Here is a 17676-nt window from a genome sequence, read left to right on the forward strand (position 1 = left end):
AGCAACCGCGGCGTGCAGTGCCCTATTACAGGTGAGGAAGAAGAAGAGATGGCTATGTATTAGTAAGCAAAGAAAAATGTAAACACAAATAGCGACGTCACTATTTGACACGCGTTCTTATGGGAGCTCGCTTTGCTTGTAGTAGTGACATGTTTTGCACCAAACACGGATCTCACGCACACAAAGCATCTCTTCCACACCTCCATTATACTCTCATTGAGAGCGTGCTGTTGGTGCTGTTCATTTCATTTGTAGCGATCTTGAAAAAATGCAAAACTTTGGAAACTAGCCCAATGCTAGTTTCTAATCGAAATCGAAGCAACCGTGTTTTTCACCTGATGGAACTTCTTAGATCTGCAAAGAATTTTTAAATTTTCCGAAGTTTTCCCGGTGCAATATTGGTGGTTCCGTTTTGTGAGAAAAGCATCTACTTCAATTTCGTGCGAACACGTGAAAATGGGTGTCTCCGGTTTGGTAACGTATCTGGAACGCAGCGGTTGTACGAACTTAGTGGTCATTCCCGATGAGATCCAGAAGTGCGGCAAGTAAGTAGGTACACTTACGGGTGAAGGGGAGGATTTTCCGCGGAATCGCTGGCTAGATGGTTCGATTTTTTATCGGCTGGTCAAGCGAGCAAAAAAAAAAGTTCTTGGTCCATCGGGTTTTTGGGGCGGAGGAGGTGCCCGCTTGCATAAAATGACGTCACACTAGAGATGTGAAACGATATTGGGCTAATCCATGATCTTTTGGCGTAGGCCTACGCCTCGAAGTTACTTCCAAGCTCATACAATCTTTTTTTTTATCTAGTTCGTTTATTTTTAGGCTCAATCGAAGCTCATACAATCATTTAATGATTTTCATACAAAAAAGCGTTACGGAGGGGGGAGGGAGGATCAAACTTGGGATCAAAATGCCGATTTTTACGTTACATAATAAATAAACGATCCTTTTGATAATTGCCTTTTTTTGAAGATAGCGATTTCGATAACCTGGGATCGAATCCCACTCCCGACAAAGTCAAAATGTGAGTTCTTCCTTAGGAAAGGAAGTAAAGCGTGGGTCCCGAGATGAATTAGCCTGGGGCTAAAAATCTCGTTAACACAGACAAAAAAAAGTTTTTCAAATTTGTTTTTTTTTTGTTAGATTATAGGGTATTGTACCATTTGGGCAGGTGTACCTATTTTGGTCACTTGCCGCTATAACTAAGTCAATTTCAAACGGATTGTTTTGAAATTTTGTATAGCGTTAGGCACGTACAGTATCTAACTCTAAACAAAATCTCAAATCAATCGGTTTGAAAATGACTTATGCCGTTTTTCTTTTTGAACCAGTTCCAACCTGGGTTGGAACTGGATGAGATCACAGTTTCAACCCTAACCCGACTTCGGTTTCGCTTGTACTAAAGTTTGTTTGAGTTTGTTTGACGTTTGTTTGTTTACATATTTTCCGCCAATCCAGTTCCAACCCAGGTTCAAAAAGAAAAACGGCATTAGTTATAGCAACAAGTGCCCAAAATAGGTACACCTGCCCAAATGGTACAAAACCCTATAGGGTATAGGGGTATACCGAAGTAAGCCATGACATTAGTTCAAATAAATTTTCACTTTCTGTTCACAAGTCAAACGAACAAGTCGTTTTTTTGTTTTCATTCTGAAGATACAATGAGCCTCTGTACGAATTTGCCCTGTCCTGCTCACTCCCACAGAAAATTTGAAAACACCGCGCACAGTGAAAGTCACATTTGACTTTTACTGTGCGAACTGTTTTCAAATTTTCTGTGGGAGTGAGCAGTACGCCAGATTCGTGCAGAGGCTCATTCAACCTGAAAAAGCTGAGAATTCAGTAGAACAACAACATTTTCGGCGAGTACTGGGCGCTGTACGATTGTATTAGTGCCTAACGTAATCAGTCGGACATCGTTCTGTCGATGGGCAACGTCGAGCCCGAAACCGGTCGACTTAAAAGGTAAATTAAAATCCCTTTTAAATTTTTGTAAAAACTAAGTGTTGTGTCCTGTCTCGCGCCGCGTGTTTTGTGTAGTGTCGAGGTTCTTACGTTAGCGCAAAGCTCAAGAAATTGATGTGAATAGGTTATGGGGCTATCGTTTTTCAAGCCGAAGGTCTGAAGATTCAGGATGAATACCGGAAGTCCAGTGGGATCAAGCGGCAGTTCCGTGCAAGGAATTTCAAGCCTGCCAGATATGAAACGGTTATCCGGACGAGAGAACTGGGCTACGTGGAAGTTTGCCGTTCAAACGTACCTCGAGCTGGAAGATCTCTGGGGAGCCGTCAAGCCGGAGCAGAATCCGGACGGGAGCTACGAAGCTGTGGGCCCTGTGAAGATAATTCTTTTCCTTGAACCGGTGAACTATGTCCACGTCAAGGAAGCGAAAACGGCGCAGGAAGTGTGGGGAAACCATGAGATGGCGTTCGAAGATTCCGGACTCACCCGGCGGATCGCTCTCCTTCGCAAGCTGGTGAAAACCGATCTGATGAGCTGTTCTTCGATGTCCGAGTACGTACATCGGATAATCTCCACGGCCCACCAATTCAACGGGATTGGATTCAACATTTCGGAGAAATGGATTGGTACCCTGCTGCTCTGCGGTCTTCCGGAGGAATACAGGCCAATGATTATGGCCCTGTAAAATTCTGGAACCAGGATCACCGGAAACGCAATCAAGACGAAGCTGCTGCAAGAGGTGCAAATTCCATCGTCGGATGCGGCGTTGTTGTCGAAGGGTGAACGCCAAAATCGAGGTAATCAATCAATGCAATCCAATCCATCGAAAGGACCGAAGTGCAAAAAGTGTCTACGAACACATTGCGAGGGACTGCAGAAGCTTAAAAGAGGGAGATGCTTTCTGTACCGTCCTGTCAACGTTCGAGGCCGCCAGTGATGCTGACTGGTACTTCGATCCAGGCGTGCCAATCACATGACCCGAAGCAGGGTTCTGCTGCAGGACCTGCAGCCATCCAGTGGCACCGCAGTGGCTGCGAACAAGGCCGCTATGAAGATTGAAGCTACTGGAAACGCTGCACTCAAGGCCGTTTGCCAGGAAGACGGAAGCGAAATTTTCGTGAGCGATGTCCAGCATATTCCGCAGCTGTCCGTCAACCTCCTATCCGTCTACAAAACCGTAGGCTAATCAATGAACTCAAGCGGCGGCACGGTGGCAACAGGGAGCCACGAGAACGGACTTTTCAAGCTGGAGCAGCGCGAGCCATGCGGATCTGGCAAAGCATTGGCTTTTCCGCCGGGAGATTCCATGGAAGTTTGGTATCGGCGCATGGGGCATTTCAGCCCGGCGAACCTGAAAAAGCTTGCGAGCGGTCTGGTGAGTGGTATGAATTGAAATACTAACAGTATAAGTGATTGCAGCGTGTGCGCCAAGGGGAAACAGTCTCGAATGCCATTCGGCAAGAAGGGTTCCCGAGCGAAGGAACTACTGGAGATCGTTTACTCGAATATTTGCGGCCCGAAGGAGGTACCGTCGCTACCCGCATAGAAATTTACTGTACCTAAAACGGTTCGAAAATTAACGTTACCATTATTTTTGTTGTCACCTATTCATCATACTCTCCACGTATGTTCGGTTCGTTATGGTACAACGATATCGCAGGAATTTAATAATATTGTTACATCATCAGCTATTGTCCACTTATTGTTGGAAATGATCCCACTGTGGAGGGACTTTATCGAACATTAGAAGTACCATAGATATTGATGTCCATCCAATTTGCCCCAGTCTGGCAGCTCGGCATTCGGAGGCGAAAAATCAGCCATGTTTGTTTTCATCGGTTCCTCAGGATTCTTCGATTGTACTTTTGCTCCTGATTTCTAATTAATTTGCCAGTTTAAAGTTAAAAAGAACAAACGACATCCAGAAGGAGATGCGATTTTTAATAATCTTATATGAAGGTGAGTGTTTTATCCAGGGATTTTATCATTTTATTGCGATTCAACATGAGCGGATAACTTACGCGCACTGATGCTTTTTTCACAGGCACGATCTCATGGAAGATTCGAAGCAGGAGAATTTGCAGAAGGATGCACACTCCGGACGAGGATCAATTAGCAAAACTACAGCTGCGACGATTTCTGGATCCATTTCAAAAGCAACGTATTCAAACGATGACCACGACGGCACCCTAAAAGTGATTCTGAAGCAAGTTCTGAACCAAGGTAGTGTCTTTCATGTTTAATCATTTACATGATTTTCTAGATTTCATATTGAGTTTTGAACTAATTGACATGCAGAAAATAAATCCTTATTGAATATTATTCAGTTAATTATGTGTTTTTATTTTCTCTTCAATTTTCAATAATTTACAAATTAATACCGAGTACCCGAAAGCACGCTCCATTCGTAACGGTTGAAACATATTGGAACCACAGCTCGAACCATCGTGCGCCGAAACATGAACCAAACTGGTTATGGTCTCATTACAGTTGGCAAATGAAATTCCTATGGGAAATTTGCGATTTTGAAACGGTAAACATACTTAACAACCCGTTTCTCATATGGTCGAGTCTCTAAAAACTGTAGCTCTTGAGGTCGAAACTTTATCCCAGTATGGTCCGTCTATGGTTTCTCAAACCATAACCATTACTGTTTTGCGTGGAATGTAAAGTGTTATCCATGTGGTTCTATTACGGTTTTGATTTATGCGGGTAGGGGGTAGCAGGTACTATATCGTGTTTGTGGACGACAAATCCCGCCGCATGGTCGTCTATTTCCTACGAACAAAATCCGAGGATGAAGTTTTGAAGGCGTTTCAAGCTTTTCACGTGATGGTCGAGCGGCAGACCGATTCTAAAAGACGATTCGAACTGACAACGGGCAGGAGTGTACCAACAGGAAATTCCAAAGCTACCAAGCTGGCATCAGCGAACGAACGACTACACCCCCCAGCAGACGGGATGGCAGAGAGGGCAAACCGGACGATCATCGAGCGTGCAAGGTGCATGCTGTTTTAAGCCAACCTAGGGAATCGCGCTACTTGGGCGGTGGCTTCTATATTCGTCTGTTTTCCACTATAACTCAGTCAATCTTGAACCAATTGACACAATTCTTGGAATGCGGTGAGATAGGTATAGTATCTACCCGTGTACAAAATTTCAAGTCAATCGGTTCAAAATTGACCGAGTGGACAGTGGAAAACAGACGAAAATAACAGACGAAGAAAACCACCGCCCAAGTAGCGCGATACCCTACCAAAATCGTTTTGGGCGGAAGCTGTTTCGACAGCGGTGTATCATCAATCGATCCGACCCGTGATCAACACCTGAAGAGTGCTGGAGCGAAAAGAAGACAGATTTGTCGAACCTTCAGATTTTTGGGCCCAACGTGATGGTGCACCGCACGCAGAGTTTAAAATTTTCATTTTCAATGAGTGAAATTCAACGTGAATTTTGAAGATTCTCAACTGAGGGTTCAAAATAAAATTCATTTTGGTGAATGAATTTTATCACCTATTCATTCACTTTTCTGTCACTGACAACTTTCACTGAGAAATAAAACTGGACCGTAACTCCCGATTATACTTCCAATTACCTCAAAACTTGTGTATAGTAGTTAATTAGAATATTAATTATAGACTGTTTCAGAAATTATAAATACACTAACGATTAACTGCCATTTCAATTTGAGCACAATATCCAAAAAGGTTTCTTCTAGCTCTTACAGTAAACATGCTAACGATTCAAATAATACCAATTTTGTTGATGTTTTTGGTAAAAATTAAAAAATAGGGCTCTGTAAACTAGATGATTAAAATTTGAAGTTGCACAAAGTGGTCAAAAAATGTTGCATAGTAGAAAAGAAAAAAATCTCACAGATAAAATATTAAATTTCCAAACACAATAAAATTTGCTGTATCGATAATAAAAGATATTTCTCGATTGGTAAGAGTAATTTTTACTGGAATATTTGATCAAGAACCACCATTACGGGCCTTCTCAATACATTTTTTTTGTTTCAAATTTCTTAACAACACCAGTAGCAACAAATGTGAAACAAACGAATGTCTTAATTACTGCTTACCGCATTCGTTTTTATGGTATGACAAGCTTTGCCATCTGAAGGATCGAATGAGCTGAAAAAAAAAGTTTGTTTAGATTAAATGCGTTCAGGAAAGCTAAGAAACTGTGTGGTAGTTCTTATTTTCCGTAGAAAACCTTGAAAAATAAGAAACTTGATCTCCGAAAAAATGTTGTGGAAATGCCTTTACCGATTTTTCCCAAATTTTGATCAAGGCATTCCTTAGACAACATGTTGAGAAAGCGAATTTGATAAACATTTAGATAATTTTTGGTATTTAGTGATAAATAATGTTGAAATCAGTAAAAACTACCTTTGTGCAAATGCGAATTTGAAAAATTAAGTTATTTGTTGGAGAACTCGACTGTTTTTCAAAATATCAAGACAATTGAAGACCGGTCAGGCTAAGGCCGGGGTGGCCTCTGCTGTACATAGTAGCCGCCTCCATTCCACTCGGTCCATGGCTGTTTGCCTCCAGTTCCGCACTCTGCGTAGGGTCCGCAGATCGTCCTCCACTTGGTCGACCCACCTAGCTCGCTGCGCACCACGTCTTCTTGTACCGGTCGGATGACTCTCGAGAACCATTTTAGTCGGGTTGCTATCCGACATCCTGATGACGTGACCCGCCCACCGTAGCCTCCCGATTTTCGCGGTATGGACGATGGTTGGTTCTCCCAGCAGCTGATGCAGCTCGTGGTTCATTCGCCTTCTCCAAGTCCCGTCTTCCATCTGCACTGCGCCGTAGATGGTACGCAACACCTTCCGTTCGAAAACTCCAAGGGCGCGTTGGTCCTCTGCACGTAGGGTCCATGTTTCGTGCCCATAGAGGACGACCGGTCTAATCAACGTTTTGTAGATGGTTAACTTCGTGTTACGGCGAATTTTATTCGATCGTAGAGTTCTGCGGAGTCCAAAGTAGGCACGATTTCCTGCCACAATGCGCCTCTGAATTTCTCTGCTGGTGTCGTTGTCGTCGGTCACCAGTGAGCCCAAGTACACGAATTCTTCAACCGCCTCGATTTCATCACCGTCGATATGAATTCGGGGTGGCGGGCGCGGTGATTCCTCCCTGGAGCCCTTGGCCATCATGTACTTTGTCTTCGACACATTAATGACTAATCCGATTCGCCTGGCTTCACTCTTTAGTCGGATGTACGTTTCCGCCATCGTCTCAAATTTACGAGCAATAATATCAATATCATCGGCGAAACCAAGCAGCTGAACGGATTTCGTGAGAATCGTCCCACTCGTGTTTATCCCCGCTCTTCTTATTACACCCTCCAAAGCAATGTTGAACAGCAAGCACGAAAGACCATCACCTTGCCGTAACCCTCTGCGAGATTCGAAGGGACTCGAGAGTGTCCCTGATACTCGAACTACGCACATCACTCGATCCATCGTCGCCTTGATCAACCGTATCAGTTTATCCGGGAATCCGTATTCGTGCATAATCTGCCATAGCTGTTCTCGATCGATTGTATCATACGCCGATTTGAAATCGATGAACAAGTGATGTGTGGGCACGTTGTATTCGCGGCATTTCTGCAACGCCTGGCGGATGGCGAACATCTGGTCCGTTGTAGCGCGTTCACCCATAAATCCAGCCTGATATTGCCCCACGAACTCTCTTGCAATCGGTGATAGACGGCGGCATAAAATTTGAGAGAGTATCTTGTAGGCAGCGCTCAGTAGTGTGATCGCGCGGTAGTTCCCGCAATCCAACTTGTCGCCCTTTTTGTAGATGGGACACACGATACCTTCCATCCATTCCTCCGGTAATACTTCCTCCTCCCAAATCTTGGTAATGACCCAGTGTAGTGCTCTCACCAGTGCTTCTCCACCGTATTTTAGAAGCTCGCTTGGTAGTTGATCTGCTCCAGCGGCTTTGTTGTTTTTCAACCGGCCAACCTCCTCCTCAATCTCTTGAAGGTCAGGGGCCGGAAGTCTTTCGTCCTGTGCACATACTCCTAGATCTGTTACCACGCCACCTTCGGTACTTGCAACGTCGCCATTGAGGTGCTCATCGTAATGCTGCCGCCACCTCTCGACCACCTCACGCTCGCTCGTGAGAATATTCCCGTGATTATCTCGGCACATGTCGGCTTGTGGCACAAAGCCTCTGCGCGAGCGGTTCAGCTTCTCGTAGAACTTTCGTGTGTCCTTAGCGCGGTACAGCTCTTCCATCGCTTCGCGATCTCGTTCTTCCTGCTGGCGCTTCTTCATCCGGAAGACTGAGTTCTGCCTGTTCCGCGCCTGTTTGTAACGTGCCTCATTCGCTCTCGTACGGTGTTGCAGCATTCTCGCCCATGCTGCATTCTTCTCGTTTTTCAACTGTTCACATTCGCCGTCGTACCAGTCGTTTCTGTGATTCGGAGTCGCGAAGCCTAGTGCTGTAGCCGAGGTACTACCTATGGCGGATCGGATGTCCCTCCAGCCATCTTCAAGTGTAGCTGCGCCAAGCTGCTCTTCCGTTGGTAGGGCCACTGCTAACTGCTGCGCGTAGTCTTGAGCCACTTCTACGTTACGAAGTTGCTCGATGTTGAGCCGCGGCGTTCGACTTCGACGCGTGGTGATAACTGTCGAAAGTTTTGAGCGCATGCATACAGCTACTAAGTAGTGATCCGAATCTATATTCGCACTGCGGTATGTGCGGACGTTGGTTATATCTGAGAAGAATTTACCGTCGATTAGAACGTGGTCGATTTGGTTTTCTGTTTGGTGGTCGGGTGATCTCCAGGTGGCTTTGTGGATATCTTTGCGGGGGAAGAAGGTGCTTCGGACTACCATACCACGGGAGGCTGCAAAGTTTACGCATCGCTGGCCGTTATCATTCGATACGGCGTGCAGGCTGTTTCGCCCGATTACCGGTCTGTACATTTCCTCCCTTCCTACCTGCGCGTTCATGTCGCCGACAACGATTTTCACGTCACGCGGCGAGCAACCATCGTATGTTTGCTCTAACTGCGCGTAGAACGCTTCTTTCTCGTCATCGGGTCTCCCTTCGTGTGGGCAGTGGACGTTGATGATGCTGTAGTTGAAGAAACGGCCCTTAACTCTCAACATGCACATCCTTGCGTTGATTGGCTGCCACCCGATCACACGTTGTCGCATCTTGCCCAACACTATAAATCCTGTTCCCAGTTCATTGGTGGTGCCACAGCTTTGGTAGAAGGTAGCCGCTCGATGCCCGCTTTTCCACACTTTCTGTCCAGTCCAACAAAGTTCCTGCAACGCCACGATGTCGAAGTTGCGGGGATGTAGTTCGTCGTAGATTATCCTGTCACATCCTGCGAAACCTAGTGACTTGCAATTCCATGTTCCAAGTTTCCAATCGTAGTCCTTATTTCGTCGCGTGGGTCTTTGCCGATTGTATCGAGTCGTATTTTCTCCTATGTTATTCGCAATGGGGATTTTTACGGGTGGCTTATTGGGCCTACGCCAACACTCCTGTCTCGCCGGAGGGCCATCGTGCCAGTTCTGTTTAACGTTCCAACCAACACTGGGACGACCACGCTGATGGGGCTACCACCTTGGATCTAGCTGGGCGTGGTGCAGCGTTTCTTACTCAGCCGCTGGATGCCAGAACAGACGCTGTTTGAGCCGCACCTCCTTGGTGAACAGACACTCGGATCGTACCTCCTCAATCTAGCTGAAGTCAGAAGGACAACAGTGCCCAGGCTGCACTACCAGCTAAGCACACAACTCTTAGCTGGCGGTCTTTGTCATCGCTTGACCCGTGGAAGCATGAGGTAGGAACTTGTGAGGACCAGAGCTATATTGGACGCTCTCCTTATCGACTCACCGTTTCGCAGCCCTCTCAAGACAATTGAAAGGAAATATAAAAATATGGAGTACAATATGCAATACGCTGAAAGAAGTTGGTAAAAGTCATTAGAACAGTTTATTTAATTTAATAAACAAAGTGTATTTATAATTTCTGAAACAGTCTATATTGTCGGGCCGCCACCAAACCGGACTTCGCACAATCAAGTCGCGACGCGACCCAACTCCCGACGTTTTTAAATCATGTCAAAGGCAGTGCGCATCCTTCCCGTTGTTGTCAGCAATACAGCGCACTAGATGCGAAACAGTTGCGACACTTGTGGACCAAGAAAATGGCAATTTTAGATTGAATGTCGGTCTTGATTCCAACCGGATAGACAATATGTTCTCTATTTGTTCATTAGGTCGGATTGTGCGTCTGTTAACGGAAATTTGACATTTTACGACGTGCGAAAAAATATTCATGACAGAAAATTGAATGGAAAAAGAAAGGCATTCAGCTGACAATGAATGTGACCAAACACGAATGAGAAAATGAGAATGTCAATCTTCACTTTCAATCTTCGATTTTTTTACTCTCTGACCGCACGTCCCAAAACAGAAGCGGTACTAGTGGGATGCGAAGACCCACGAACGCAAATTGGTCGGATTCGACGAAGTCACGAACGGCGATCATGTATACGATACAGTGACGTATATAGTTTTAAGCCCAGTTAGCCGGCATGGCATTTCAGCAGCGGGAGGAGTACGACGCCCATGTATTTAACGAAACGTGAACCTTGACGGAACTTCCTAAGGATAGGAAGACGATACGTTGCAAGTGGATGTATTGTACAGAGATGGATACCGATGGGAACCTTGGCGCGTCTAGTCATCATGGTATTTTCGCAGCGAGAGGGGGTAGGTTGACGAAACCTGTTCTCCGGTGGTTCGTCACTGTTGGCTACGGTATTTGTTCGTCATGGCGGCGAAGCACAACTTGGAAATCTACTTTTCTTCAATGAGACCTTGTATAGAAAATCAACATACAGCAGTCTCCGTTATTCGTCGATCGTCGAAATCCATCCCTAGTATGCTGCCTCAACAAGAACCTGTATGGGCTGAAGCAGTCCAGAAACAAAAAGATGGACCAGAAGTTGAAGGTGTTCAGTCTGATTTAGGTGGAATACTATTCGTGCGTGCACTATATCATATCGAAGGAGGCAGCATAATATTCGTGGCAGTCTACGTGGATGACGTCATGATTTTCTCGAACGACAATTGATGCACAGCACAAAACAAAGCGTTCCTGATTGGCCATTTCCGCATTAAGTATCTTGGTGCAGCGAAGAACTCCCTCGGAATCCGAATCACCCGTTCGGACGGAACCATAGCGCAGGACCAGGAGGCATACGTGGAGGCGATGCTGACAAAGTTCAACATAGTGAACTGCAAACTAACGAAGGTGCCGATGACTGACAGGCTCAAGAAGGATATGTTTCCGAAGACAACTTAGGAGATGGAGCCTATGATCAGCATTCCGTATCAGGAAGCGGTTGGAAGCCTGATGTACCTCGTCCAATGTATCCGACCGGACATCCTGTATGCGGTCAATCAGTTGAGCTGGTACAACTCGAATCCCGGAATGCAACACTGAAGTGCCGTGAAAACGCTTTTCCGATATCTATGGGAAGCATCGGTGCTGAAGCTGATATACCGCCAAAAGCGGCGACAGTGACAGCAAAGACTACAGTGACGCGGACTGGACAGCTAGCGTGGATGACCGTTAATCCACCAGCGGCTACATTTTCACGCTGCAAGGTAGAGCTATCTCGTGGTGCTGCAAGCGCCAACCGACGATTGCCTTGTCAACCTGCGATGCAGAGTATATGGCACTTTCGGCTGCTGTTCAAGAAGCATCATGGTGGCAAGGACTGACCAGACAACTCCAAGCGACTGGTCCGATCACTATAAATTGCGACCACCAGAGCACCATTACGATTGCCAGGAACGGTGGCTACAATCCTCGGACCAAGCACATTGATATCCGTCACCGTTTTATTCGGGATGCGCTGGAAAGGAAGATAGTTAATATCAATTATATTGAATCGGACAACCAACTCGCCGATGGCCTTACGAAACCATTATTGCGTACGAAGCTGGAAAAGAATCTTGAAGCCATAGAAGTCCTAGCTTAAAGAGTGTTAAGGCCGATTTCTTCACCTCGGCTTGACTGGTAAGCCAGGCTTACCCATATAGTTAAACCTGGTTTAACGCTTAAGCCAGGGTGAAGAAATCGCCCCTTAGGGCCGATTTCTTCACCTCGGCTTAACTCGTAAGCCAGGCTTACCCATATAGTTAAACCTCGCTTAACGCCTTAGCCAGGGTGAAGAAATCGGCCCTTAGTGTATAAGCGTAGTAAGCCATGACACTGTTTGAAAATTTTCACTTTCTGTTCACAAGTCAAACGAACAAGTCGTTTCTTTTCTCATCTGAAGATACAATAAGTTTCTCAAATTTTGGGTTGAGGCCAAGGTTGAGGGGAATGATGGTCATAGTTATCATAGTCATAGTCAGATATTTTTTTTTCGTATTAGAAATTGGTTTGTCGTTATATGGTATATGAAATACCCGGTTGAAACTAAGCGGGGTGCAGCCAGACGGGAGCGGGACATTTGGCATAATGTCATTTGGCATAAGGTCGTTTGGAATAAGGTCACTTGGCATAAAGCCATTTGGCATAACGGTCATTTGGCATAATCGAAATGCACCCTTCTTTATTATACCAAGTCATTATGCCAAATGACCGTTATGCCAAGTGACCTAATGCCAAACGGTCTTATGCCAAATGACACAGACCCCAGCCAGACAATGTTGAATTACACTTAGTGCAGAAAAAGTAAACCAAAAATACTCGATTTTCACTCGTAGGGAGGAACCTCTGGTCGTGATAGATCTGCTTACGCTAATACATAACTTGAGTGGTCCGACGAATGAGCAGATATACGGCTGCCGGAATCAGTTTGCTTGGGACTACGCAGCCCAGTTCTGCGATCGGATGATCGAGGCCGGTGCTCGGCTGGTGTTCTTCATTGATGGAAAACTTCAGGAGGGTAAATACTCACATTGGATTGTACGGCAGGAGCAGGCCTATCGAGATTGTTTGAGGAAGGTGGAAACCATCCCCAACGATTACCGGATCAAGTTCGAAAAAAGTATCGGAGGCAACGTGGTCAAACATGCATTCACCTCGGCGTTGGTGACCGCAGCTCGGACGAAGGGAGAACTCATCACCTCGTACGATGTTGAATGCGATCAGGCGGTGGCTAGCTATGCGAAAAAACATGACGCGCTAGCGATTATTACGGGGGATTCCGATTTTTTGATCTTCGAGGGGAACTTTCGGATTTGGTCCAGTAATGATCTGAATCCGCAGCGTATGAGCACAAAGGAGTGGAATCGGGAAAGGCTGCGTAAAACATTCAACTTGGAGTGGAACCAAATGCCGTTCTTTGCCGCAATTGCTGGAAATGATCTGTTCAAGTGTCGACCTCGCCATATGCACAATTTGAACCATGTTGGGCAGCTGGTACAGAGGCTGAACTTGAGGCGTGGATATACGAAAATTACAACTGATCTGTTTAAACAGATATTCGGCCAAAAAGATATTGAAAACAAGTACGGTTTCGAAAAGGCCGTCGAGTTTTATGATACGGTGAGAATAGATTATTCTAGCAAAACATGATGTTGAAGTTACACTTTTTTCTTACAGGACTACACCGTTTCGAAACCGATTGTGCCTTCTGAAATGTGCCACTATCCGAACTACGCTTTGAGCATAATCCGGGGCGTTCCGGGCTCGATTCGTTTGCCGTGTTTGGATTTGCGAGAGGCCGATTATTCTCAGATTGCACTGCAAGTTTACCGACGTCAGGTAGGCGTTCTGTTCTATCACCGGACGGTTGTTCCCGAACAAGCTGTAACGTCACCGGTCTTCGTCAAACTGAATCACAACGATACATACAACATCATTGAGACTACGCCGATTACCCCTTCTTCGGCGGTAAATGTTCCGTTGCCGGAGGAACTCTATTCACCAGATCCTCAGCTGTCGAAGAGCCTGAAAGAGGTCAAGTATCGACTGTTGACCTGGATAGTTTCGGACACACTTACTTTTGAAGAAGTATGCCAAATCGATCCCGAGTATTTGTTGGACGTGCTTAACCTTTACTTTTTGGTTGAGGTATTCATCTGATAGTAACGCTAAGAATTCAATAAGCAAGTTGTTCACAATTTCAGGCAAATCTTCTGGACATTACGACGGCCGACATTATCCTACTGACGATCGACGACTGCATCAAGAAGCGCATTCCACGTGGCATTCCTTTACAGCCCCCAACAAGACCCAACGTCACGACAAGCTTTCTGTATTCCAATTTCTACGCCCTGATGTACTTCAACGCCGAGACTGCCGGCTTAGGTGGGAAGCTGGCCCGCACGTTCCTGTGCAAATTCGACGGGGTGTACTTCAATACAACGGTGGACTCCCTGCGTAACGATGCCGATTTGTTGGCTTCCAAGCTGGAGCCCATCGCGTCGTATCGGGTGTATACCAAACTGGCCAACCGCGAGGCGGACAAACCAGTGCCAATCTCGAGAGGAGAAACGCCAGCTTCGGATGTGGACGAGGAACCGCCACGAAAAATTGGTCGGTAGATGTAGGTATGTAATCAATATGTTATACTGCATGGTACACTGTTGAATTTATTTGAATTGATCGTTGAATTTTGACTTGAATTAAGTAAACGTTGAGGAAACGTTGAATGGTTAGAAAAATACGTAAGATACCTACTTCGTAATATATTATAATTTGACAATACGATTGTGTAGTGTTAGTGTAGTGTAAAGTGCGAGAAAATCTCGTAGAGAAAGAAAAGGTCTGCTGGTCAGTATCACTAATTTGCTACTCAATGGTTGCATACACCGTTCTCCTGCAAACCACCGAAGTACGTTTTTAGCACGCGTAGCTCGAGTGTTTGCAGGTTCCTCGAGCAGGATCCATACCTCGTGTTCATAAAGTTCCATAAGAATTATAAGGCCTCAAGTACACAGGTATCAGCAGGTCGGCTCTAGAGGCACGTTCTCCTCCGCTTGGAAAGTTTGTGTCATCGCTAAGCAAAGATTTCGGCCTGAAAAACGGTGCAGTATCTACCAAGTGAGTAAGACTGATACAGCCTTAGCTCACGAGAATAAACACCAGCACCTGCTGGACCTTCGAGAAGGGAGCCATCAGTGTAACATACGATGCCGTCTAAAATATTTCTCTCCAGATATCCAGATGTCCACTCTTCCCGGGAAGGAAATTTCGTGGAAAATGTCCTATATGAAAATTGCAAGCAATTGTCAGATCACTTGGAGCAAGGACAACATTGTAACAATTCATTAAAAGTGGAAACAAGGAGGTGTGTGGTGAATTGCGGTTCACAGGAGTTTCCTCTAGTAAACCGAGTACCCATAGGCGGTAAGTGCAAGAAAGTGCTTCTTGTTTGAGATGAATGTGTAGTGGGGCAACGTCAAAGAAAACAGCGAGAGCTGCCGAAGGAGTTGAAGAGAACGCTCCAGACATCGCCATTAGACACATCCTTTGGAGATGGCCTAATTTTGATTAAATCGTCCTCATTTTGCCCTTTTCCCACCACACAAGACATCCATAGACCAATATTGGACGAACAACAGTTGTGTAAATCCATTTGATATACGTGGGTTTTAGACCCCAAGTTGAACCAAAAGTACGCCGGCATTGCCCGAAGGCCATACAAGCTTTCTTGATTCTGAACTCAATGTGAGGTGTCCAGGAAAGCTTGGAATCAAGAATGACTCCAACGTACTTTACCTGTTCAGTCACATCGATTTCAGAATCAAAGAGACGCAAAGGTCCAACGCCATTACGGTTTCGCCTTTCCGTGAAAAGAACAATAGATGTTTTACTCGGATTAACCGAAAGGCCATATTGGCGACACCTACCCTCAACTACCTGAAGGGCGCTTTGTATCAGGTCGAAAAGGGTGCTGATGCACATACCAACTAACAATGTTAGGTAGTCGTCGGCAACCATAAGTAGGAAAACCGCTATTATTGAGTTGCCTCAATAGCGTATCTGCTACGAGATTCCACAAAAGCGGTGATAAGACTCCCCATTGGGGGCATCCACAAACACTCAATTTCCTAATCCCTGCTAGACGCAATGTCGAGAAGAGATATCGGTTTTTGAGCATTTGGTGAATCCAATTGGAAATCATTGGAGATATACCATGACTCCGTGCGGCTTCCAATATGGCATTGAAAGGCACGTTGTCAAAGGCACCCTCGGTATCTGAGAAAACACCCAGACAAGACTACTTTTGAGCGAATGCTTTCTCGATATCGTAAACAACCTTGTGTAAAAGAGTCACAGTGGACTTACCAGATTGGTAGGCATATTGGTTCACATGAAGAGGCACGTTGGCCAGGTGAACATCACGGATGTGATGATCCACAATGCGTTCTAAGCATTTCAGAAGAAAAGAGGTCAAACTGATAGGTCTGAAACTCTTTGCTGCTTCATACGACGCACGACCCACTTTTGGAATAAACTTTACAGTAATATCCCGCCAGGATTTGGGAATATACCCTGTAGCAAAACTGCAAACAAGTAGTTTTTTTTTCAAAACATGTTTAAAATAATCAAATCCTTCTGAAGCAAAATAGGATAAATCCCATCTGCCCCAGAAGATTTGAAAAGAGCAAAGTTATTTAGTGCCCATTCAATTGATTTTAAAGTTATACTTCGAGCCGTAGCCAGAGAGTCATAACTACAAGAAAAGACATCAGGTTCATCCGAAGATGTAAAATCCACACATCCAGGGAAGAGTGTACTGAATATTACAATTACAAAACTTCCTCATCAGATGAAGTGAAATCACCATTTGGCAAACAAAGTTCGTTCACTTGAAAATCCTTAGATTGTGCAAGGATTTTGTTCAATCGACTTCACTCGGACTGGCAGCATTTGTACAAAGGTTTTTCCAGCCGGATCGTTCAGCAGACCGAAGAGCTTTCTGGTAGGCCTTGCGAGCCGACCTGAAAGCCTCTGATCCAGCCGAACGTCGTCTGTTCTAACTCTTTCCACATTGTTTCCTAAGCTTCGCCAGATCAGAGTTGCACTAAGGGGTTCCTCTCGTGGTCTTCACAGACCGCAGAGGGCAAGCTTCTTCAGAAGCTTCCATGATGAAGGCCGTTGTACTATTAACGGCATTATTTAAATCACTTGGAGTGTCAATGGATGGTGACTATCCATGAAATCTGGCTGCAACCGAATAGATAAAGAGACCCCAGTTGGTTGACCGGGGGTTCCTGAACCGCAAAGTTTGTGAAGTAACATTCACATGTTCAAATAAGATGTAGCGATGGTCAGATACAGATTCTTCATCTGACACATGCCAATTGGTCAGCTCGTGACTAATTCTGCTAGAGCAAAGCGTTATGGCTAACACATCCTCTCTAGCAGATACCATGAAGGATGGGCGGTTGCCTATGTTAAGTGATCCAAGATCTGTACTACTTAAGTATTCCTTCAAACTGGAGCCTCTCAAATTGATGTCTGAGCTGCCCCAGATTATATGGTGAGCATTAACATCACTACCAACAATTAGTGGAAGGCGCTTTGGAAGTGCAGTATGCAATGACTTGCTTGAAAACATCCGTAGGGGATGGTTCATCCACAGAGAAACAGACGTAACTCTTAGAACATTTTATTGAAAAAACATCGTCAGCAAAACATAACCGCCCAATGCTAAACGTACTGTGCTTGGCTAGGCCATCACTAGGTGGCG

At 45.3% G+C, this 17676-nt stretch overlaps 1 protein-coding gene across 1 annotated transcript; it reads left to right on the plus strand.

Moving 5' to 3' along the window:
• Positions 1-313: 313 nt before the first annotated feature.
• Positions 314-14684, plus strand: LOC109428412 (uncharacterized). The gene is made up of 4 exons (XM_019704143.3): positions 314-545; positions 12737-13520; positions 13578-14048; positions 14105-14684. The coding sequence occupies exons 1-4, from the start codon at positions 457-459 to the stop codon at positions 14519-14521; spliced, it is 1761 nt and encodes a 586-aa protein (XP_019559688.2). The 5' UTR covers positions 314-456; the 3' UTR covers positions 14522-14684.
• Positions 14685-17676: the final 2992 nt, after the last annotated feature.

The sequence above is a fragment of the Aedes albopictus genome, chromosome 1 (assembly GCF_035046485.1).
Source record: "Aedes albopictus strain Foshan chromosome 1, AalbF5, whole genome shotgun sequence".
Taxonomy (NCBI): Eukaryota; Metazoa; Arthropoda; class Insecta; order Diptera; family Culicidae; genus Aedes; species Aedes albopictus.

What these genes read in the sequence shown, in the direction of transcription:
- LOC109428412 (XM_019704143.3), top strand. Translation starts at nt 457, where the DNA reads ATGGGTGTCTCCGGTTTGGTAACGTATCTGGAACGCAGCGGTTGTACG. An exon ending in GAGATCCAGAAGTGCGGCAA is followed by an intron (nt 546 to 12,736) that starts GTAAGTAGGTAC and finishes TTTCACTCGTAG; the next exon opens with GGAGGAACCTCTGGTCGTGA. An exon ending in ACCTTTACTTTTTGGTTGAG is followed by an intron (nt 14,049 to 14,104) that starts GTATTCATCTGA and finishes TCACAATTTCAG; the next exon opens with GCAAATCTTCTGGACATTAC.